The sequence below is a fragment of the Protopterus annectens genome, chromosome 5.part0, assembly GCF_019279795.1.
Source record: "Protopterus annectens isolate FY-2018-M chromosome 5.part0, PAN1.0, whole genome shotgun sequence".
NCBI classification, from domain to species: domain Eukaryota; kingdom Metazoa; phylum Chordata; order Ceratodontiformes; family Protopteridae; genus Protopterus; species Protopterus annectens.
This window is the reverse complement of record NC_056735.1, coordinates 471,820,352-471,845,801: the sequence shown is the minus strand read 5'-3', so window position 1 is coordinate 471,845,801 and position 25,450 is coordinate 471,820,352. Positions and strand designations below refer to the sequence as shown.

The 25,450-nt window shown below is 38.1% G+C and overlaps 1 protein-coding gene across 1 annotated transcript in view; it reads left to right on the top strand.

Annotated features, from left to right (window-relative positions):
- The first annotated feature begins 23,083 nt into the window (after positions 1-23,083).
- TMEM47 (transmembrane protein 47) overlaps positions 23,084-25,450 on the top strand; it is a 662,113-nt gene continuing 659,746 nt past the window's right edge. The window contains exon 1 of the mRNA XM_044072405.1: positions 23,084-23,773. Coding sequence (XP_043928340.1) covers positions 23,392-23,773 — 382 coding nt within the window. The 5' untranslated portion in view covers positions 23,084-23,391. The remainder of the gene's footprint in view (positions 23,774-25,450) is intronic.

Sequence of the window (25,450 nt, the reverse complement as noted above, 5' to 3'; positions counted from 1 at the left end):
TGTGTGAGTGATTGAAGTTGTGACCATTTGTCGGAGGTGGTGATAAGTGTGGAATTGTCAGCGTATTGTATAAGGATAGCATGAGAAGTTGATGTATAGAGATCATTGGTGAAGATATTAAAAAGAAGGGGTCCCAGGATGGAGCCCTGGGGATCACCTGTATGAATGGGTAGAAAATTAGAGCAGGAAGACTGACATTGGACCGATTGTTGTCTGTTTGCTTGATAGCTGGAGAACCATTTGAGGGTGGTTTGAGATAGATGTAGGCTGGCAAGTTTGGCTAGTAGTATGGAGTGGGATACCATGTTGAAGGCTTTCAGTAGATCTAAGAATAGACTTGAGACCAGCATGTTATTATTGCCACCTTCAGTAATAGTGTGAATGAAAAACAGAAGGGCTGTGGAAGTACTATGGTTTGGCCAAAAGACATGTTGAGTAGGAATCAGAGGATTATTATGAATGAGAAATCTGAGCATTTGGGAATGTATACACACACACACACACACACACACATATATATATATATATATATATATATATATATATATATATATATATATATATATACAGAGAGAGAGAGAGAGACCAAGGGACTATAGAATGTTTTATAGTACAGATGGAGATCTGTTAGGTATAAATGTGCATAAATCCCAGGGTAACCCATGGAGTACAGTCTCATGAGAAATGTTTTATTATATAAGAAAATAAAAAGATGTAAATAAATCTGATATAATAGAAAAAGTATCAGGCCACACACTGTAGGCTTCACTCATAGTAATACCACGTAAGCCAAAGAGATCAGGTAAAGTCAGTGTATGTATTGCCATAACAGAAGCTGATAAAATTAAACAAAGGGAAAGGTGGCAAAAAAATGTTAGCAGATGACATTATGAGTAATATAAATGGAGGATGGAATTTGATGAGCTAGACAGTAGACCAAATCATCACCAGCTTGAAATTCACTTTATCAGATTAATGAAATATAACCTTCACCAGCCCTGGGTTTATGAGTAAACATGACAGATAATGCCATTCCTGCAGGGTCTGCCATATAATAAAGAATACAGCTACTCAAGAATATAATACATTTTAATGACATGTACAAGAGAGATGAAAAAGAGTAGGAGTGAACCTCTAAAATAGACATCAGAAGAAAAGAGATATTGTATTAAATAAGGGAAAATATAAATATCATGAGCACAACACTGAATTGTATAGATATATATTGTCTGAAAATGGCATGACACCCAAACAAAAGAAGGTAAGAGCAATACATGAGATGACATCACAGACCAAATGCAAAAGAGCTTGAAGTTATTTGAGAATAGTTAATTCCAGATCTAGGTTTATAAAATGATTTAGCTGAATTACAGGATGACTAAGAAAGCTGAAAAAGAAATTGAGCTTAGGAGTACATATATCTTGTTTTCTCATAAGCAGACTTGCTCTTCTAGATACCGAAACAGATTCTGAAAGATTTGGCATAGCAAAAGTCAGGTAACAGATCTATCCTGAGCATCACTGAATATTACAGTAGACATCTGCCAAATCTGAAGAGATTCACCAAACTGAGAGAAAACACTATTGTCAGAACATGTTCACTCTTTCATCTGTATATCTTTGGAAAATACTTCACATGAAATAAAGATCAAAAGCCATTAGTCAAACTCAAAACCAAAAAAGAAGAAAAAAACGATGTATGGTAAATGTTAAACTTGAAAACCAAAAACCTATAAAACTGAAGGACAAAACTGCATTAAATTAAGCTTACAAAACTTTAATAACTTTGCTTGTTGTCAATACAGACCTTCAGAATTAAAACACCAGCTTTCTCAATACTATTTAAATACAAATCAACCAATCACAATAAACGTTCAATAATTCAATTAAATTAAACAATAAAAGAATACAAATTCTTAAAGGACCATGCAAAATGTATGTGTATATAAAAACTACATAAGAAAACATCTAAAACTCGCAAAATATTTAATTTCTAGCCTCAGCCTCCTGTCTTTTACAAACACTTTATGTTTATTGTTTCATTTAAACCAGGATATTCATCAGCTTTTAACATTATTTGCCATATAGTTTCTTTTTTAATAATACAGTTTTTAAAATCAACCTCCCTTAAATCTTCATGAACCTGTTCCAACAAGTACAAGTACACTTTTTAGATGTTATTTTAGAATGGGATGTTAATAGAAAGACCTTTGATAGTGGTATTTTTCATAAGGAAACATTTTTAAATTATTTGCATTTTAAAAGTCACCATTGTGAGTTTACTAAAAGGAATATACCCAGGGGGCAGTATATTAGGGCTTCAATGTTAATAATGAGGAAGTTGGACTTTGAGAAGGAAGTCAAAGTTATTACTTCTCTTTTTAGAGAGATGTTATAAAAAAGGAGCAGTTATTGGTTAGTGTCAATAAAGTACTGTCAAAAAGGCATACACACTTTGTACCTATTTTATTTAAGCCTCTGGAAAAAAATTTGTCTGACAGGATTTACAATAAAACACCCTAGTGGGTAGTCTTGATATGTCTGTAGACAGTTTTAATATTTGTAAAATCATTTGTGACAATTGGTGGATTTTAAAAGGAAACAACAAGATTTATAAAGTTGTAGGGGATAAACTATTGTCTGTTTATAGGAAAAGCAACAGTTTAAAAGCGTTATTACAGAATGACAATACTTTAGTTAAACCTGTTTATACTTTGAAAGAAAATGGACCCGATAAGTGTGGTATGTGTAATACTTGTAGATACATTTCTGAAGGTTATTTTATTATTTTACCTCATATTAAAAAAAACAATTACTGTTACAGGAAGATTTGCATTTAATTCCAAGGGGGTGTTTATATTAGTGTCTGTCCAGGATGTGATGCATTCTACGGTGGAAGGACCTCCAGAACATTGCATAAAAGAATCAAAGAACATTTTTGTTCAATCAAAAGTAAAGATAATAATTATGTATTGTAAAAACACAGTAGTTATATGAAAAATAAAAAAATGCTGTTTTTGAGTTAGAACAGGTTCATGAAGATTTAAGGGGGTGACTTTAAAATCATATTTTTAAAAAAAAAAAAACTATATGCCAAATAATCTTAAAAGTTGATGAATATCCTGGTTTAAAAGAGAAAAAAAACATAAAGTATTCTTTTAAGGGGCAGGACTCTGAAGATTAAAAATTAAATATGGTGCAAGTTTTAGATGGTTTCTTATGTATTTTTATACACACATATATTTCATATGGTCCTTGAAGAATTTGTATTCTTTTATTGTCTAATTTAATTGAATACTTGAAAGTTTATTGTGATTGGATGTTTTGTATTTAAATGCTATTGAGAAAGTTGGTGTTTTAATTCAGATGAAGTCTGTATTGATGAAAAGCGGAGTTATTAAAGTTTTGCACACTTAATTTCATGCAGTTTTGTCCTTTCGTTTTATGTTTTTTTGGTTTTCAACTCCAAATCAGATCCTCTCCTTAAAATGAGACTGTCCCATAGACTTCAGCAAAATTAGTTTACAGTACAGTATAGAATTAAAACCTTTAGTAAGACTAATTAGCTGTCAAGATATCCTGTGTGTTAAACAGAAATGAAAAGAAGATATGACTCCTAGAATGGCTGAGGATTATATGAATATGATTATTGAACATTCTTTTCCTATAATGCTAACAATGAGAGACACTCAGCATACAAAAACAGGGGCAGTGTTTTACTAAAATAAAGAAATACTGAAGCAATAGCACTTGGCTGAAAATGTAAATTAAGGACCCAATGTGGAAACAAAAAGATATGAGAAATGTAAAAAAAAAAAAAAAAATAACAGTTTCAGAAACAGAAAATCATTTACTTAACTGTTGGAGGCTAGAAGTACCCAAGGACTCCAAACTGATAGCACATTAGGCCAACTTTGGAGTACTGAAAATTAAACCAACAGTTAGGTTCATAGGTTCATAGGTTCATACTAGGCTATCTGCCCGAGGGCATTTACAAGCCTAGCCCATAGTTTTTGTTGCTACGCCACCTTTGAAATATGGGGGGGATATATTTTTATTTTTTTTGTGCCTCCTCGATGACACTGAGGTAATGAGGTAATGGGGGGTATATCTCTGATCCCTCCATCATTGGTCAATTTCTTGAACAAAGCAAAGCCAGCGGTGCCTGCCCTCACATATACCCGATTTTTAGATCCACAGCATAGAGTCTTTGGGTGATGAATCTATCCTCCAGCATTAAATAATTTAGTTAGAGGTTTAAGCCTCCCTCCCTTGTGGCTCTGGCGGATCTAGATCTTGATTTTTGAGGTGAAGTGGGTTTGACATTTGACATGGCCTTGTAGCAAAGGTCACCTCTGAGCCTAGTAGTCGGAAGCGAATGCTGCTGTTCTTGCAGTCGGACAGCATGGAGTCGGGCAGCATAGGACAGACCCTTGAGACCTTATCCTTTGGCACTTTTTTGCTTTGTATCTGCGTGTGTCGGTCTTGTACATTCGGTATTATTACATTCAAATGGGGCATTGTACTTGATCATGAGTCTGATGAGATGATGAGTCCCTTGATCTATGACCTCCTATGATTCAGATGAGAATCCAAGGTGGATAAGGTGGAAGGTCTTCTACTTTACTACTGCTACTGGTCTGTCAAATCCAAGCTAACTACTTCAGGTCCGGTCCTGGGTCCCCTGGTCCCTGTGGTCTTCTTCTATGCTCAGTTTTTTGCCACCTGGTAACCTTTTTTTGGCCCTTTTTTTTTAGGCGGATATGACTATGATTTTTAACTTTATTGTGAGGGCCATGGCCAGGGCCTGTGTTATGTGAGACCCTTCTGAAGGAGATCTTCTTATCTGTATCTTCTGTCTTTCTACTATGTTTTGCTGTCATCTGCAAACTTTTTTTGTCATAACCTAACTCCTGTGTGTGTGCAGGATAAAGTAGTTAAGAAACACAACTTGTGAGGACTGTTTGAGTCTGTACACCACATTGACCAGGACCCCACAGGGTTTGTCATACGCCACCAGGGCTGACCGATTGTGACCTGCACATGAGTCAGTTTTGCAGCCCATCTTGTGATGTTGTGTGCAGTTTTAAGCTGATGAGTTTTCAAATGATACCGAGTGGAATTGTTGTATGACTAGGTTCCTCATCAATGGCTTAGGCTGTATGTACAAACTGCCCATCATCATTTGGTGACTGTTGACTGTTTGAAAGCAAAAAAAAGAGTCAATCACTGGTCCCAAGGCAAACATGGCCCTGCTGGGATGGATCCTGTCCTGTCCCTTTGTCTTCTCTGTATTTATAGGTTCCATTATGATCCTCTCCATGGCCTTTCAGGAGCTTGGGTCGCTAGGAGACATCAATTAATGGGGGTGCAGTGGGACACACGACTGCAGGGCCTTTGTGAGTTGTGTCACCCAGAGGCAAGTGCGAGACTGAATTAGTGCAGTAAGCAGAGTTCCATTCCACAGTTTTAGTCGGCAGTCCCTAGCTGTGGGTTTAATTCTCGTTAGACATCAGGTCCTGCACACATGTTTGCTGTTGGAGATGTTTGCTGGAGGCTGAGCAGACCTTTGGGGGCTGCAATTGCTGGGGGCTGATATCTCTAATTTTTTGGTATAGATATCTCTATTGTGAGGAGAACTGGAGGTTTGGGGGGACCATTTGTGTGAGTATAGTTATCTCTCCTTTTCTAGGAGATCTAATCTTCACATCATTTTTGTCAGGTTTTAGTTTGAGTCTTTATCTCTAGTTCTAAAATTAGGTTGATGATTTTGTTGAGGTTTCTTATTTTTTTTTGAGTTGATAATTTTTCTTTTTTGAGCTTTTTTTGATTTTTTCTGAAGAGCTTTTAGTTTTTTTTTTATTTATTGTGGGGTTTTACTTATTTTAAGATTTTTGTAGGACTTAGTAGTTTTTTTTGTGTTTCCTTGTGCTTTGGTCCTGGGTCATGGGTACCTGTTTTTTGCAAAAGGTTGCCAGTGGAAACCTTGCAGTTTTTTGCTTGGTCCGCCCTTTGTGTTTTTAACCATGCCCGGCTGTGGCAGAAGTGCAAGAGTTGGTGAAGTAGTGTTGTAAGTGATTTTCTTTTCCATTCAGTGGGGGGCGGATTTGACCAGTGATGTCTGCTTGTTTTTATTGATAGTTTTTTGTTTTCTTTTTTGATTCGGCTGAGGGTTGGATGAGGACCTCCAGTGAGATAGTTGTGGTTGGGTGTCTCATTGACTGGTTCATGGTCGTGTGTGGGGAATTGTTGATGTCCATGGGTATTGTTCGGTGTGATGATGTGTGTATTTTTGTCCAGAGTATATATATATATATATATATATATATATATATATATATATATATATATATTTCAATATGGATAAAGTAGCAGAAATTATTATGAAAGACTGTTTAATACTGGAGTTACAAGGGACAAAAATGAAATGTCCTGTCAAACAACCATGGACTGATATGAGCAATGATTTTATAGGTCATTGCATAGCACTAAAAAAAATCTTATTAAGATTCTCAGTTATGGAACTTGTATTTTCCATACTATCACTTGTGGCATTAGTACAATTTGTCAAAATATTTTTATATTTTTTGAAATATAAGGCTCTGCAGCACAAAAGGATGAAGACTTAGCAACCCAATTTCAAAGAGCAGTTAACGCCCTGGAAGAGCAGAGTAGGGGAGGATAGGAATAAGAGTCTGATATTGACTTGCCCATCCTGGGTGGTGGGATTGGTAGATTTAAGATGATCGATTACCATTATGCAAGTGGAGGCTTGCACAACACTGACATGACCAGGACTGGAGATACAGTTTTGGCAATGTCAAGCCAATGATGATATCTCACATCACCATGTGAGAAGAATAATTTGCATCAACAGTGAGGACAGGAGAGGCAACATGGCATTGTGGGTGTCCACATTAAACCATAAAAGCTAGGGCCTTGCAAGAAAAACCCTCATTACTAAGATGACATGAACACTTCAAAGCACATCCAGGGCTCCCTGGATGATGGTCACTGTGGTCAGTTTATGCCTCCATGTTGGAGATATTCAGAACAAGGAACAAATGTGATCAAGACTGACAGTAGAAAGTGCAATGACTAGCATACATGGAAACAAAAATCATTAAAAACTTCAGTATAAAAGAGAGATACAGGACTGAAAATGTTCCACCCTTTAATAGACATCAGGTTAAAAAATGCTGTGACTGCCAATGTGTATTTCATAGAACAGAACTCCACTTTGAACATAAGCAAACAAGATGCTAATGCAATGCTTTATGCAAAATATCAGTTAGTTAGTAAGGAGTGGCACATTCAGTGAGATCCATTGTGGGGGGGGGGGGTGAGCAAAGGCACAGCATGTTAAAAGCCTAGAGAACATCCTTTCATCCACTGTTAGTATGATATCAGGTGACCTGCTGTTTAAGCATACTTTCAGAGTCATTGTCAGAGGCAATAAAACTGATGATGTAATTAATGAAATGCATTTAAGGAAACTATATGCCATTTAGTTTTCACTAGAATCCAGGGCTCACAAGAATCTGTTGATGCATACATGACTTAAGGTAGAGAGCAAAGACAGCATATTGACGAACCATGTGGTTCATTCTTAAGGGATATAATTGTGTTTATGTGTGGTATTAGAATGTAAATTTGCTTGTGTCACAAGTGAAAATTCAATAAAGGTGTTTGCAAAAAAAATATATGAAATAAATTGTCAGAATCTGATTTGACATTTGAAAAAGCTGTGATTTTGTTTTGTACAACAGAATTAATCAGTGTTCAAATGAAACAGTTTGCAGAAAATTTAGATGCATGCAAAATGTAAACAAAGATAAAGTCTGTTGGTAACAGAATGATATTGTGTAGGCAAAGCATAATGTGAGTAATGTTTCAAACAGTATGATGGCAAGGAAAGCTACAGCTATGCATGATTTTGATTATTTATTTATTAACATTTATTTATCAGGAATGTCCAAATAGGAGGTATCATTTTCAATGGAGTCCTATGGAGATAACTCCAGCAAAATATGCAACAACAAGAAAACACATTCCAGTGAAAATACATGCTTAAATAGTGTACACAACATAATTCAGACAATGCACATAGCCCTAAGCATAATGACATACGAAATTAAAGTATAAACTTGCACGTGCTACATGAAGTAAAGTTTGTAAAGCAAATACTGATAAAAATTAGTAGCGAGAGTGGTAGCTAGCCAGAGTAGCAGAACTGCTCTCCCCAGTTTGTTTAACATAGTAAACCTACACAAAAACAATGGCAACCTTGTCTCTGCTCTTTTTCTAAACTTGTCAAAGGTAGTCCACACAGTAGCACTCCAAAACTTATTACAGAAACTGTTCTTCTTTGGGCTTACTAATTAACATCTCTCCTGGTTTCAAAGCTACCTTTCTAATATATCTCAGGCATTCAGATGGAGAAATTATATCTCATCCTTTCACCCAATGTCAGTAGAAGTCCCCAAGGCTCAATACTAGGACCCTTATTATTTAACTTATTTATAAATGCCCTCCACAAAGCAAGGAGGCATGCACCCATTTTACAATATGTAGACAACTCTACCATCATTTGATGTGCGCACTCTGTAGTTATAATTCCATTTTATTATGACTGAATGATAATCAGCTATTACCAAACCTTGCAAAAAAACAAAGTAGTTTTATTTATATCAAAACAGCTCTCTGATTAAAAAAAAAAAAAAAAAAAAACTACAGTTGACATAACCTCATCCAACATCCCAAAAACTGAACTAGTAACTCACAGCAAACTGCTTGGAGTTATACAGATGAAAATGTAGGATTCCATCACCAGATAAAACAAGCAATCATAAAACTCAGCAAATACTTGGTCTCTTCCTTTACCTCCCACATTAGCTTCTAGATTTGAGGCTAAGCAATTTCTTAAAGGTGTCCTTAATATTAGACCTCCCAGGAATCCTGTTCCTCCTCCCTGGGATCTTAATTTTATTCTGGAAAAATTGACACAGGTTCCTTTTAAGGCTGCTGTTTCAGCGTCCTTGTAACATTGTAAAACACAAACATTCCACCAGCAGACAAACCACACTAGTTGCCAGAAATCAAAACTAAGTGCAGAGAGAAGCAGCAGAGCAGTCACCGTTCAAAATATCCACAGGTAAAATAGGCAGCAAATAGCAGGTGAAATAAATCCAAGTATGGAAACACATCAGTCACAATTTAAAGTATCAAAAGGTAAAGTAGGCAACAAACAATAGGTAGCTGTAAAAGAAATCCAAGTTTATTGCATATACAAATTGGTAAGCGCTTTCACTATGGAATCATGGCTTCTTCAGACCCTAGTGAAACCACATCTTTACTAAACATTTATATAACACTGACATAATACACAGACCAATCAAAAGCTAAAATTGATAAAACAATTAAATTGTTAAAGCTGAACTGCAAAAAACTGAACTCAGCAAAAAGGAAATAGACATTACTTTTTTCTTTTCCTTTTAGCTTTTAAAACAGGTTTCAAAGGTACAAACTCATTTACACCTAAAACCATATGAGAACGTGGTTTGGCTATCCATCTTGCTTCACATCTTTCGGTTTCATTTTCAATGTTACCTAACCTAGCATTCTCATATATAACATCTAATGGGTTACCTTAATTTGATCAACAGCCCATTTGACTGAAACCCATTTAAATGACAACTCATTTGACTGACAACTAGTACTTCAGTACACTTTAATGAAAATAACAGGGATTTGTCCCCTTCCCCAATGTAGTGCAACCCTGGATTTGGTATATATAGTTAGGGGGTGGGGAGTGCAGCCCCCCACCTATTTTGGTTTAAATTCTGCACTTTTTGTGTTACGTTCTTCTTTTAAATGAAACTAACTATATATACCAACTCCAGGGTCACACTACATTGCGTAAGGGGACAAATCCCTGTTATTTGCATTAAAGTGTACTGAAGTACTAGTTGTCAGTCAAATGAATTGTCAGTCAAATTAAATTTCGATCAAATGAAGGTAACCCCATCTAACACAATAAAAGAAAACCTATGTGCATTACCTTGCATCTCAACATGTTTAGCTAAAGCACTGATAGTGTCACCTTTACTTATACAATATATATGGTCCCTAATATGTTCACAAAACCAACGGCTGATTTTTGCCAGCATACACAGTTGGCTAAATAAACAACATTCATAGTGCCACAGTTGGCCATAACATTTACAAAAATGTTTCTTCCCTGTCTGTGGATGAACAAACTCATTACCCTGTCTAACATACTGACAAAAATTATAAGTACCACACTTTTTTGTACCCTCTCCCTATTGTTCATAATCCAACTTATCTGGGTAACACAACAACCTCTTTAAATTTGCTATATTCCTGTAGTAAAACTTAGGAGCTGTGCCAACTAATGCTACAAAAGATGAATCAGAGGTTAAAATATGCCAATTCTTTTTAATTACATCAGTGACCTTATTTATGTCATTTTGTTACAAACTGAGTTGTTATGTCCAAGGTGGTTAATGAGTAGTTACTAATCAGTCTATTAATTTGCCTCCTTTTTCCCCTCTCTGCAATCTGACAGTGAGAGGGTGCTGCATACTTTAGATATGCATAGACAGCACAGATTTTATTTGGATAAAACTAAAGCTATCAGAAAATCTGACCAGTTGTTTGTTTCATTTCATCCTAGGTCTTTATGTTTGGCTGTTTCCAAGCAAACTATTTCCACTTGGATTTCAAAAGCTATTTCCTTTTGTTAACCTTTTCATTGTGAGAGCCATCCTTCTTCTGTAAAGGCTCATTCTACTAGAGCTGTGGTTTCTTCTGATGCTTTTTTTCAAGGGTTTAGACACTAATTCTATTCTTGAAGCTGCTACCTGGACTTGTGTGCATACCTTTACCAAACATTACCAGTTGGATGGTATCTCAAGAGCTACAGCTGTTTTTTCTGATGCAATTCTTCATGGCTTCTTAGAGGGCTCTACTGCTGCTTCCTCCTCCCAGCTTTCTTCTTGAGCTTTGGCAGTCTCCCATATGTGATGAATACTGCATCTGTGAATGTAAAGACATAGTACAGTTGTGTGAAATCTTATCATAACAGTATATGTCCTTGTCTTCACTGCTGCAGTATTCACTCCCGCACTCCATCTCCCTAGTCTTTTTTCCATCTTGGATGTGCGGGTTCTCCTTTGTTTTCCTTGGACTGCTGTGCCTACTGGGGCAATCACTTCTGAGGATGGCATGCCTGAACATGACCTTTATGTCCTGTGCTATACAAGTAATGTGTAGGTAATTTTCAGCATACCTTAAAGCAATGGTTGACTTTGGTAAACTGACCAGATGGTGGTCTTCACAGCAGAGAATCCCATTTGTAATGAATACTGCAGCGGTAAAGGCAAGGACATCTACAGTTATGGAAAGATTTTACACAACTGTACTTTCTAGTATTTTATGTCCATCTTTAGTATGAACTGCTGCAATCATTTGGCTCTCCTACTTAGGAAATGTAGTAACACAGCTGACTTCTTAAAGCATGGTGAGATTTCTTATGATTTCTCAACCACTATATTCCAGTGCATATAAATTTGAATGTACTTTCTATTAAACATATTTTTAATTTTATATTGTTTTTCATTTTTTTTATTATTCGAATTGTTATACTTTTTGAATTATTAGACATGTATGTGAAGCTTTTGCATACTAGGTCAGTGAGATGATACAAATGTTAGCCTATGTAAACAGTTGCTTTTGGTTTGTTAAGCAGATCACACTGACAGTACTTGATTACCGAGACAAGTTTCTGAGTTTTAGAAGCACTTGGCTTAATAAAACTCATTTTGGGTCACTTTTCCAAGTGCTGGATTTGTTTGTATACACATACATATATAGCTATATATACACAGTGACAATTGTCTAATCAATGAAATGTCAATGTTACTGTCAACAAAATAAAATACGCTTCTGCTCATGCTCTGAGATTATTCCTCAGGCCATGCAAGTTTTAAAATAATGTTTTTTCCGAGGGACAACTCCCTATACACCCTTTGCAAATTATTTATCCCATCTCAATTCACACAATTTCTGGGGAGGGCTTTTCTCCATGGGTCGCCACTGAAAATAGACACTTAAATAGTTGGACTTTCCCGGTAATCAAATGTCAATAAATAAACTGTTAAAATGTGGCAACTCTAGATATTTCATACTGAAGTTTTACACTGTTCATATGGAGCTGATGTCATTTTATAGCATTACAGGTAGTTTATCTGGTTTTGGAACTGTCATTTCTTTACCTAAATTACATGTTTACACAGTGACTAGTTGAATTACCACTACTCAAGAAATCAACTCACAAGAACAATTATTTCAGAAATCAAACCAATGAAAACTTTAGTATGCAAGCATTTTTTGTTGGCAGGGGCAGTACTCCTGCACCACCCCAAAATTATACTCATCAACTTCACAGTCACCCAAAACATGAACAAGACAGAAATCTCTCCATAGAAAGGAATCATTGCATACACTTATGAAGCTGTAGCTTAGGTCACTGAGTTGTGCTCAGCGAGGATGATCCAGATGACTTTGTTCTTAATGAGCAGTCATTTCAGCTTCCATGTATGACAATGCTGATGTCTTTAAATCTTGTATATATTTTCCTTTGGTAGATGTAAATTTTGTTGTGCTTTTTTGCATCTATTTTAATTATATTTTCTTTACTCTTACTGCAGTATGTCTATTTTACATCATTTTCATATATATTCACTGATGTATACTTTATGCAACTATTTTACACATATTGTTCTCCATTATGTTTAAGTTTTTTTCCCATTTAGATTTATTCCTTGCAGTTTTCTTATAGTCTTCTTTCTTACTGTCTGTGGCATTTTTAGATATTATGTCATAAAGCCAGTGCCAGTGGTGAATGTCTATTATTTACTTATTTATTGTACATGTGAGTGTATGATACAGGTGGTAAGGGCTCATATAATAGGCAAGGAGGTATTTGTATTGGTAGAGTTCTTGTTTTTGTTTTCTTTTGTGCTTATTTATTTGTTTTAATTTGGGAGGTCTTTCATTATATTGTCTTTTTTCTTCTTTGTAATGCTTTATTTTCCTGTTAAGTTGCGGTGACTTCTGTAACTTGAACTTTGCTAACAAATGCTGAATTAGTTGATTATGTTTTACATAATTCATTTTATGAGATATGTGTGATTTTTTGTTTGTATGTTCTTTAGTATTTTCTAAATTGTTTAAAGTATTAATTTTGCATTTTAACCTTTATTTTCTTATTAGAGCTTTGGGAAGGTGTGCACCTATTCTTACTTCATGCTGTCTTGAGTCTGCATATATTTTTCTTTTTTATTATTTCCCATGTTTTATTTAAGCAAAGCACTGCATTTTTTTATGGGCTGCATTTTTTTTTTATTTACGTGGCATGCTGACATATAAGTTACCATAGGAAGTTTTCAGAACTTTGTAGGAATTTATTCTTTTTTATTAAGTTTGCTTGTTCAATGTGATGTTTTTAGCATAACCATGTGGTTTCTGTGCATCTCTTTCTTATGGGATGCCCAGGCAGAGATGTTTTATGTACTTATTTTGATCAAAGCTTGCCAGAACAATAACATGTTGAGAAACACTCCCTGCAGTGAATAATTCAGATGCTTACACCTCATACATGCAGACAAAGAACTGTAGTAAACCATTTTAGAACCAATTTTCCTAAAATTAAGATAAATTAAAACTGTGAGAAGACAGGCCAGACTCCATAACTAAGGTTTTGCTTCTGATTTCCTTTTTTGTACCTGCCTCTCCTGACATTACATTACTGTGGACACGTAATGGCAAAGGTGGTCCATTTATTTCTGGTAAGTAGTGAGAAATAAGTAACAGATTCATATGGATTAGTAAAGTGTCAGAGTAGTTTTTCATTGACTATGACTATAGACTGCTCTATCCTTGCTGCCAGCACTGGCATACCACTTCTATGATTGAGTTTGTTCTACCACATGACCTCAAAAAAACATTGGCCATTGACACATTTGTATGTCACTGGTATTCACTGGCAGTGAGAAATCCCTTATATACTACCCAGAAAAGGTAAGGTGGCCCAGACTATACCTTCTGTCTTCTCTCCTGGCAATATCTTTGACACCTAACTGCCGAATGAAATCTGATTATTACTAGGGAGGACAGATACCATTCAGAAATATCTCTGGACTGTTAGCAAACTCTGTTAGTTGTGAATGCATTCTCAGTAATTCTCATGGAGGCACCAACAATGTAATTCCTTTTGGTGGCACAGATAATTAAATGACATATATAACACTGATAGCAAGAATGTGCATTTTTAATCTTATAAAATTTGTATAAGTCTGAATTAAAAAAAATGTATATATATATATATATATATATATATATATATATATATATATATGTACGTGGGGGTGCAGGGGGCTTGCCCCCCTCCTAAAAAGATTTAGGTAAGTTTTTCCTTTTTTTAATTTTTTTTAATTTAATTTTCGAATACTTGCAACTTCGAACATATGGTGTCGACCATATAACGTTTGATGTAAGTATTTGATAATGTAATATAGACCCTATATATATATATATATATATATATATATATATATATATATATATATATATATATATATATGGGTTCACTTCAATATATATATATATATATATATATATATATATATATATATATATATATATAGGGTCTATATTATAACAGTGAACGCTTAAAATAGCGAACGCTGTATAATCCACCCTTGAATATAGAAACGGCCGAACACAATGAACAGCGATTATTTTCCCCAAGGAAAAAAAAAACGCTGCTCTGTAAAAGAACAAGCAAAAAAAAGACAAAATAAAGTGGGGGGCTGTGCCCCCCACCCCCATTTAAATATGCCAACTCTAAGATCGGACCACAGTAGAGGAAATGGCATAGTCCCAAAAATGGAACAGTGATTTTTTTTCCGTGGAAAAAAAATTGCTGTTCCATGCATTTGGGATTTTGCTGTTTCGATTAAAAAGTGTCAATTAAACAGCGTTCGCTATTTTGAGCATTCACTGATTTAATAGGGACCCTATATATATATATATATATATATATATATATATATATATATATGTGTGCGTGTGTGTGTGTGTGTGTGTGTGTGTGTGTGTGTGTGTGTGTGTGTGTGTGTGTGTGTGTGTGTGTGTGTGTGTGCATGTATGTACAATATATGTCATATATCTATGTCAGAAAAGTTATTTTTATGATCTGCCTGCCTTATCTCTCTCATGCACACACACACACACACACACACACACACACACACACACACACACACACACACACACACACACACAGGCACACAAGCACATCTAGACAGACATGCTCATCTATACAGATAGATAAATAGACAGATACACACATACATTTATTTTCTATCTCAATACTTCCCACTTTAGGTAAAATACTAGAAAAAAATATTTACAACCAAATTACCGCATATTTTCATCAATATGATCAGCTCTCCAGGAAGCAACATAGATTCTGGTCTGGGCGCATTACCATAACAACTCTCTACTCCCTCACAGATAACACCTAGAACATTATTAACAAAGGCAACCTGACAGGATCCGTCTTTATTGAATTCATAAAAGCCTTTGATCTAATTGACCATAACTAAGTATTTGACAAATTAACTGAAACAGGTGTCAGTAACAATACAAAACATTGGTTTGTAGACTTCCTTGACAATAGATCCTTCAATGTGAAAGTAAGTACCACCACCTCTGAAACAGCCCCTCTTATAGAAGGAGTCCCCTATGGTTTCTCTTTAGCCCCTCTGCTCTTTTTCATATTCATCAACTATCTCCCTTCTGATCATTCCCAGATACCGCTAATTCTTTATGTAGAAGACATGGTCATCTACAAGTCAAAATAATCCCACTCTGTTATACAAATTCAGCTCTAAGATGACCTCCAAACCCTAAACAATTGACTAATAGGTCAGAAATGTATACTCAACCCCTTAAAAACAAAAGCAATGCTATTTGAAACCGACCAACAAACAGTAAAAACACCCAGATTCCTTAATATTAAAGATGTTAACAATACCACTATAGAAACTACCACATCCTTCAAATACCTTGTTTAGACCAGTCTCTTCAATTTCAACTTCACATTCAAAATACATGCAAAAAAATCAACACACTACTGTTCCTGGTGAATGCGCTATTGCCTCTTCTTTCCAGCCCAGACAAAGCTGAAACAGGCAAAGGTATACTCTTATCTCAACTCAAATATGGACTACCCATTATAGCTGCAGCCTCAAAGAAAAATGCCACCACCTTACAAACCATCTCCAATAAAATCTGCCAGTTCATTACTAATTCCTATTTCAATCTAAGATGTCCAAAAGTACTCTGACTTCAAACAACAGTTCAGCAAACACCTCTTCTCTGAAAAGAAGTGCAGCTGCACTCACTTAGGTCACATTACACGAACCCTGCAGCTCTCTCACACACACTTTTATTCCTATCTCAGCCCTCCTTACCTCATCTTGTTATCCCCTTATTTACTGGCTTTCATTCATCCTACCCTCTTCTTTTTGCATCCCTCTTTCATACTTCTCCTTTCTCCTCCTCTTCCCTCTGCAGGCCTCTCACTCCTTTTGTCTGTCTTCTCCCCATAATATCCTTTCTTGCAACTATTCTCACTTTTAACTTCTTCATTACTCTCTATATAATGATCTGCTCATGTCCCTGCATCATAAGTCATCTCAGTCATAGGTTCATAGGAAGGTACTAGGCTATCTGCCAGAAGACATTTATAAGCCTAGCCAGAATGTGTTGGCTTTCGCCGCCCCCTTAGATTAGTTCCCTGTGCCTCTGTCAGCAGAGCCACTGAAGTGATCCCTGGGGTAAACATTCTGTTTCCCATCCACTCATCAAGGTTTCTCTTGAAGAGTGTTAGTGATGAGCTCTGCCTACTGTAGATTGGAATCTTGCTCCAGAGCATGGGAAATCTCTGGGACAGGAATCTATCCCTCCAGCAAATCCTATTTATTGTTGTTGTGAGGTTTAGATCCCTAGAAAATGTGGCTCGAGGGGATATGGTTTTCTTTAGGTGGAGCATGTCCATCAATTCTGGGTTGGACATGGCCTTGTATGTCAGGCAGAGATCACCTCTGAGCAGGCGGTATGCAACCGTGTACAGCTGGAGTTTTTTCAGTCGAGCTGCATAGGGCATCTGTTTGAGGCCAGTGATCCTATTGGTGAGGTACTTCTGTGGTCATTTCAGCTGTTGCAGGTGTCTTGTAAGGTACATCCCAAATGGGGCATTGTACTCTATGATGGGTCTGATGAGTGATGAGGAGAGGGGCACAATGACCTCTTTTGATCTGGATGCGAAACCTTTTGTGATTAGGTGGGCCACATTGAAGAATTTTCTAACCACTTTGGCAATGTGATTATCAAAGGAGAGATTACTATCTACTTGGGTCCCCAGATCCCTTATTATGTCTTCCATATTTATGGGACTGCCACCTATGTGGTAGTTTGTGCATACTTTGATTTTCCAAACGGGATGACTATGCACTTTTTGGCATTTAGCTTGAGGCCATGATTTTGACACCAGGTATCCATCTCAGTGAGACCCTTTTGGAGGATGTCTGTGTCAGCCAGAGAGTCAATTATAACCCCTAGTCTGCAGTCATCTGTGAACTTGGTCAGCCATAGTCCTTCTGTGCTTGCCTGTACCTCTGAGAGGTATATGCTGAACAGGAGGGGTCCTAGGACTGAGCCCTGGGCAACACCACTTGTAACCGGTTTAGAGTCGGACCTTGCTCCTGCAACTCTCACCATGTGGGTTCTGTCCATGAGCCGGTTGGCAGCCCATCTTGTGACATAGGGGTTTATGTTCAGGCTTGTGACCTTGTCTATAATACCAGAATGGGGAATGGTATCAAAGGCCTTTGCGAGGTCTAGGTAGGCTGTGTGTACCACCTTTCCCTCGTCTATAGCCTTGGTAACTGTCTCAAAGAAGTCCACCAGGTTTAGGAGGCATGATCTGCCCTTAACAAAGCTGAACTGGGTAGGGTCCAGGGTTTGGAGGATCCCAATGTCTCTGTTAATGAGTTCCATGATGATGTGCTCCATAGCCTTGCAGACCAAGCTAGTGAGGCTCATAGGGTGATAGTTCCCAGGGTCTGTTGTGGCTCCACCTTTGTGGAGTGGAATAACCGTTGCTGTGCATCACTCTATGAGTATGTAGCCTGTGGAGAGGCTGAGTTTGAACAGTGTGTTTAGGTGAGGGGTTAGTTCGTCTTTGAGCTCGTGTAGGACGCAGCCTGGAACACCGTCCGATCCCATTGATGCTGTATTTTTGGCTTTGGAGAGGGCTGTTTTAACCTGAGTGTCTGTGATTTTAGGGGCTCTACATTCTTCTGGTATGGTTATGGGCCCTTTTGGGGGTGAGAGGGGGGTGAAGTTTGCACTGAATCTGTCTGCCAGGATGTTGACGATATCGGTCAGTTCAGTGTATTTTGTGCCATTCTGCACTAACTCTGAGCAGATCTGAGCATTGCCACTTAGATTCTTGACATAGCTAAAGTATGCCTTGTGGTTATCTTTGGAGTTCTTGGCAATTTTTCTTTCAAAGCTAGCCTTGGATGATTTTATGAGGAATCATAGTTTCTTGCTGATACTGATCAGGGATGTCTTCCTTTCTTGGAATTTTGCTCTTTTCTGTACTAGTTTCCTCCTTCTGTTGTAAAGCTTGTTTATGGCAGGGGTCCACCAGACTGGTTTCCTTTTCTTGGAGGAGTGAGTCTTGATTTTGCTTGGGATAACATGATCCATGCATTCTTGTAGGTGCCCACAGAATGCATTAGTAAAGGATTTTGCAGCTTGGACAGTGTTATCTTTTAGCATGGGGGCTTTGAAACTTTCCACATCAGTCTTAAGTAACATGAAGTTTGCTTTTGAAAAGTTTTTCATGGTGGTTTCCTTGATCAGGGGTGGGGGCAGAATGTGGATATCCAGAGTGATTTGTTTATGCTCAGATCTAACCAGTGAGGGGTTGACCTCAGGTGGAACACTGGTTGCCCATGTTGGTGATGACCAGGTCCAATATGCTGTCACCTCTGGTGGGAGTGTTGACCAGTTGACCAGTTGACCCAGGGCATTTGAGTTTTTAAATTCTAGGAAATGTTGGACATGGGAGTTAGTATTTGAGTAGTTCTCCCAGTTAATGTTTGGGTAATTGAAATCACCCAATATTAGGGTGTTTGGTAGAACCTTTACATTTCCCAGTGTTTCCAGAAACATGGAATGGGGGTCCTGGGACATGACGGGTGATCTGTAGCAAGCTATAATTTGAATTGCAGTTTTGCCCGTTGTTAGTTGCACGTGGATGATCTCTGAAGCATTGTCCTGTGCCACTAACCTGGAGGTGTGGGTATCCTTGATGAATATGGATATGCCCCCACCTTTTGTATTTCGGTCCGGGTTCTGTGGCTGAAATGTATGGTATGAGTTGTAGCCTGGTAGTGCTAGGGTGCTCTGGAGCCTTAAACCAGGTTTCTGTTACTGCACATATATTGATTTTCTCCATACTGAGTAGTGCCTTGAGTGCGTGTTTAGACTTTTGGCGTTGAGTAGCATTACCCTCTTGTTACTTGTGCTATTTATGGTGGTGGGTTTGTCTTTTGAGCCTTGCCTAAAAAAGGCACTATGGGGGTATCAAGAGCCTTGGCCAGTATTTGAAAGCCCAAGGGTGACAGGTGCAAGCCATCTCTAGCGAAGCAGCATGACTTGTCGAGCATGTCATCCCAGGTGGACAGACACTGGTTCCTCTTTGAATGATACCAGAAATTTAGCCAGTTGTTGAAATTGATAATTTTTTCTTTATACTGTAGTATCATTCTTAGTGAGGGCAGGATGCTACTCAGGGTCAGGGTCATATCGACCTGGGCTACGTGATCAGAGAGCTCTTCCATGTCTCTTTTCATGTAGTCCAGGGAGGTATGGCTCAGGTCATTCACGCTAACATGGACAATGGCAGAGTCATATTTGTACTTGTTCTGGAGTGAACTGAGTGCTTATGTTGTGTGGCAGATCCTGGCACCTGACAGACAGCTAACAGTAACCTTCTCCTTGTTCAACCTTGTGAGTGGGATGTCAGTGTGCCTGCCTATAGAGTCACCTATTACTAGTGTGCTGGGCATGCTATTCTGCCTTAAGGGCTGTGATTGCGTGGCACACTGGTTTTGTGAAGTATGTGTTTCATGGTTTGTGTTAGGGGGGTGGAGGTTGCTTGGATGTCTGCTCTGGAGTCTTTGTTGCTTTTGCAGATTTTTATTTCTGAGTATGTCTGTGTATTTATGCGTGCTTTTTGCCAGTGCTGTTTAATGGGTCTATGTGAGACTGGTGGTGTGATGCAAGTATTGCCCTTCTCCTCTTGACTGTCTGATCCAGTCTTGGGTTGAGGGAGCTTAGCCTCCAGTTTGGCTGTATAATTGCATCTCTCGCATGTATTAATGTTTGGTGGTAGGAGGAGAGGGTTGCCTGTGTACGTGAGGCAGTTGTAGCATTGCCTCAAAATGCCCAGATTCACTAGTTGGACTAGAGAGTACACTGGAAACTGCCCTTTGGACATGCCTGGATAGGTACAATGAACTGTTTTACTGACTGGGTGGTAAGGTCGAATAGAGAGCCTTGTCCTTCTGTACAGTATAGGAGGGGTCTAGTGCTAAGGTTTATAAATGCTTGCTATGAGTTTTGAGCAAGTGCCAGGCTGAGAAATGAATCATTATCACTACATCTTATCAATAAAGCTCTGCTAAGCATAGTTCCATTTTTCCATGCATGTTTTGATATCAACTGCTTCTAAAACTAAATGTGGCATATTCTTTCATCTGTAAATATGTATGCATAGGTCTACTTTGACCCACTGAAATTATGTTTTATCAAATAGCTAACGGAGCTCACTTTAATGAAAGTGCATTTACAGAAAAAATCAGTTTCGTGAATGACACTACACCGAACCACAATAGAAAACGCGCGCGCACACACACACACACACACACACGCACGCACACGCACGCACACGCACACACACACACACACACACAAAAAATACAACAAACACATTTATGCAGGGGGACAAGCCCTCCTGCACACCCCATGTGGGGGGTTGTGTCCCCACACCCCTGCTACTTTTATATGCTAACGCCGAGATCAGACTACAGTGGGGAAAGGGAATATTCCCTTATCCTCACTGTACCGTGATCTATAACAACTCTTCAGTGTAGTGTTACTCGTGAAAGTACTTTTTTTGTGTAAATACTAAAGTGGACTCGGTTATCCGACATTCGATAAAGAATAATTTTGATGAGTCAAAGTAGAGCCATATATATATATGTTTTTAGCATAGTCTTCTATCTGTAAATACATTTTGTTCGTTTCTTACCTGATTCTGTTCACCCTGGCTGTACCTGCAAATTGTCCATTGAGTTAAGTGCACTACCCCAGTTTGTTTGTCTTTTCAGCTTTTCCCGGTTAGGGGTCGCCACTGCGGAACTCCGGTCCGCTAATTATTGGCAGTAGATTTTTATGGTGCCGAGTTGCCAGCCCGATGCCCAACCTTCACCGAAGGCACGCCCATTCACGCATGTCTTTCGGAGGCTACTCTACCGCAGGGAGGACATGCAGACTCCACACAGAAGGCACTCAAGCCGAGAATCGAAGCAACAATGCTACCACTGTACCACCGCGGCTATAAGTGCACTACCCCAGTATAAAATGTAAATAAAATATAAATGCAAAGAAAATATATAAAAGAAATAATAAAATAATACACATTCACACAGACACACACACAAACACACAGGTATGGACACAGTGAGACAGAGAGAGAAATTCTTATACAGACTTAAACACATAAAACTGACAAGAGTTACCGCCAAAGTACCCCTGAGATTTGATCCCTTAATGCATACTTACAAACAATGTGACCTACGTAATTTTTAATTAGACACTGTTTTTTTTAGATGATTTAAAGAAAAAAAGCGCTGTACTTCAAAAGTTTAATTCTTTTATTAAAGGTTGCTCAGTGGAGGTTGCTAAAGTTCACCCACTCGTTTCCAATTATAGAAATCATTACTTGTAATACTTAATTTTCTGTTCACTCTTCATACCACTTCCCTGCTCAGATTTGTTTTCGTTGAATTTCGTCAAGCACTGTCATTATGTATCGGAGGATCAGCATTTAGCAACAGTCCCCTCTTTCTTTTATATTTTATAACGCAAACGCCACACCGCAAGTCTGTTTTTGTCTGTTAATTCTGAGCTGGCTTCGAATATGGACATAGAAAATGACATACGAAACACCAAGCCAAAATAAATAAATAAATAATATATGTGTGCCTAGTACATACATCGATATATGGATACATTAATAAAGTAATATTTAATTTAACAAAATAAATATCTCCATGTGTTGGAATGCCCAAGTCCTGGTGTTGGGTGGGAGATTCATGCACTTATTGGAAGTTAACTATCCAAGATTAATTAAAGTTATTGGTTACAAAGAACAAAGAGACCACCACCCCTAACTCCCTGGCCTCTTTTTTGTTTTGGAATTATACAGACAGTAGGTCGCATTTCTGCCTTCGATTCAGGCAGCTCAATTAATGCAAACAAAACGTTTCAAAGAGCTAAAGCTCCCCAAGTTCGAATCACAGACACCAAAGAGCAGAGAAGCCACTTTCTCGCTTTCTCTTCAGCTGTCATAATACACAAAATTAATAGTCCAGGACCAGGATGATACTACCTGTCTAATGCAATGCCACCATGTGGATCTGCAGTCACTCTACATGCAGTTTATAGAAGCGTACAGCAGCCCAAGTGCAGGACTCCTGCAGCGTCACTGTCTTTCTGTCACCAAGTAGCCTGGGTTGTATGCGAGTAAATATATATATATGAAATATATATATGAAATATATATATATATATATATATATATATATATACAGGAGACAGAGTGACGGACAGATTTACATTGGGCTGAAGGACAGCACCGATAAGGCAGAACAGCATGAGATTCTGCCCCACGTAGCTGTGCTGCAGAGTACTTGATCAGATCTGGTAGAAGCATTCATTTCTAATGTCTTGTACTGTGGGTAGCACTTCTGGTTGCACCTCCGAAAGTGTTGCACTCCATGGCTGTGTTAAACAGTCCGTTCACAAGTGGTCAGCGTGAGCGCAGGTAACCTTGCTCACGCTCCTCAGGCTTTAGGACCCCGCGTGCGCCCCAACTCGTGCTGTTCCCGGACTTTTGTGCCATGACGTCACTGCTGTGGACCGGCTCTCGACGTTGTTCAGATGGTGAGACGGCAGAGCCCGGCAGCGCTGCCTTGCAGTGGCAACGGAGCTGTGAGATTAACTTGTGCTTATAATCCGGAGCAGCAACAGCAGCAAGGGGCGTCCTTTGGTAGCACTATAGTGGTGGCACTGGAATCCCGGGAGAGAGAAGGAGTCATGGCTTCATCTGGCAGCGGGGTGGAGGAGGTGCGCGCCTCCGTGTTAACTCCGTTGAAACTGGTGGGCTTAGTGTGCATCTTCTTGGCTCTGTGCCTAGATATCGGTGCGGTGCTGAGTCCTGCCTGGGTCACCACTGAGCAGCACCAGTATTTTTCTCTTTGGGAGGATTGCTCGAAACATGCCAACCAGGACAAGTGGCACTGCAAGTCCACACTGGAAATTGGTAAGATAAGTTTAGTTATTTTTCTGTCTCCTTGTTTTTCTGTTTCGGAAGGACCCTTCCACCTAGTAAGATGAGAAAGACGATGCTCTGGTGCGTTTTGCAGCAAGTAGCTTGTAAGATGCAAAGTTATGCACCACAGTTTTCTACTCCGTTAGCTCGGTGGCATGCGGTGGATGCTTTGAGATGCAGATAAGCTTCACTATTACAAAAGCTAGCGCAGGCAGCCCATTTCACCTCCCCCATTACCCCACTTTTTTACTTAATTGATTTCAGTCTTTCTTTTGTCCACTTTTCAAACTTGTATGCAGCCTTCTTAGTCTATAAATGACTACTATGCAGCGTGACGAGCTTTTCTTTGCACTAATGACGAGCTTTTCTTTGCACTAATTCTTTTATCTGTCTTTCCATTTCTGAAAGGTGTCTAATAACGGGACAGCGTTTCCTAAACTTTCTTATTATAACTAGTACTAAAGTGCTGCATTTTATGGATGAATACATTGTATCCATCAGGGACTGTGGATGTCATTTTGGCAGTTTAATATAAACACATATGTAGGACATTCTGATTCCGTTGCTATCTTACTTGTAGCACTGTTGTCAGGCAGTTATACTTTTATTTGCTGCCTTACAATATTGATTGTAAATCCGTGTTTTTGCAATTCTGTTTTTGTTTACCAATAGTTTGTTAGACTTAGCTGACTGTGTGCGTCAACTTATAAGGGAAAATGTGGTCCATTATGATACAAAATACCGCAGTGAATGTCTGCTGCAGATGGTACCCCCTTGACTGTGGTGCAAGGGGACACTTGCCTTCGTGGGCATGTAGTTATAAAATATAATCTAAACACAAACACCATCCAAGTCAACATTTTTTTTTCTTTTCATGGTTAGATGCCTGAAAGTGACCTTAAGATCTGTTCAGATTAACAGACACATTGAATTCTTCCAAGAGAGTGTAATGTTCTGATTTCATTAGCTATATTTATATTAGTTATTCTGTTTGTATATTAATTTTGTCTATGATTTGGTTGGCAATTACCTTTGTTTTTCAAAGAAACATAAATACCTGCTAAACAAATGCTTTGCATTTTCTTTTTCCTCAATCCTTGTGAAAGCGCAGGTTTTCTGTGTAGTCTAACTCACTTGCCAATTATTGATTTCTTTTCTAGATTCTGCTGAAGTGTTGTTGGACTTCTTTTTTAGTGGAAGCTGGAAGGAGGATTTAATAAGTGTATCTCTACCTTTCCCATCTCAGTGGTGTTTATTAAAATCCTTACAGCAACATATACTGACATTGGAAGGTTCATCTAACATCTTCCAGCTGGATATATATTGCTACTGACAGACCTGTGTACCTTGTAATTTCTGAGGGACAGAACCACAGTGGTTCAATTTTCACACATACAGTAAAAAGTGCAATGCCTTTCATTTTATTTATTTTTACTCTGTATAGAGAAAAACATCATCTTTAATTGTACCCATTTTCGACTGGCATTGGGCAGGGAATTACAGCTGGCATAATGAAACAAGAATAAATGCTCATATGAAAATTCCAAGATTATATTTGTGAGGAAAAAGTCACAGAGGGGTTCCTTGTTCAGTGGATAATCAGACCCCTATTGATACTTTATTGCACCAAGAGAATTTGCTACCATGGAAGATGCACAATTTTATATA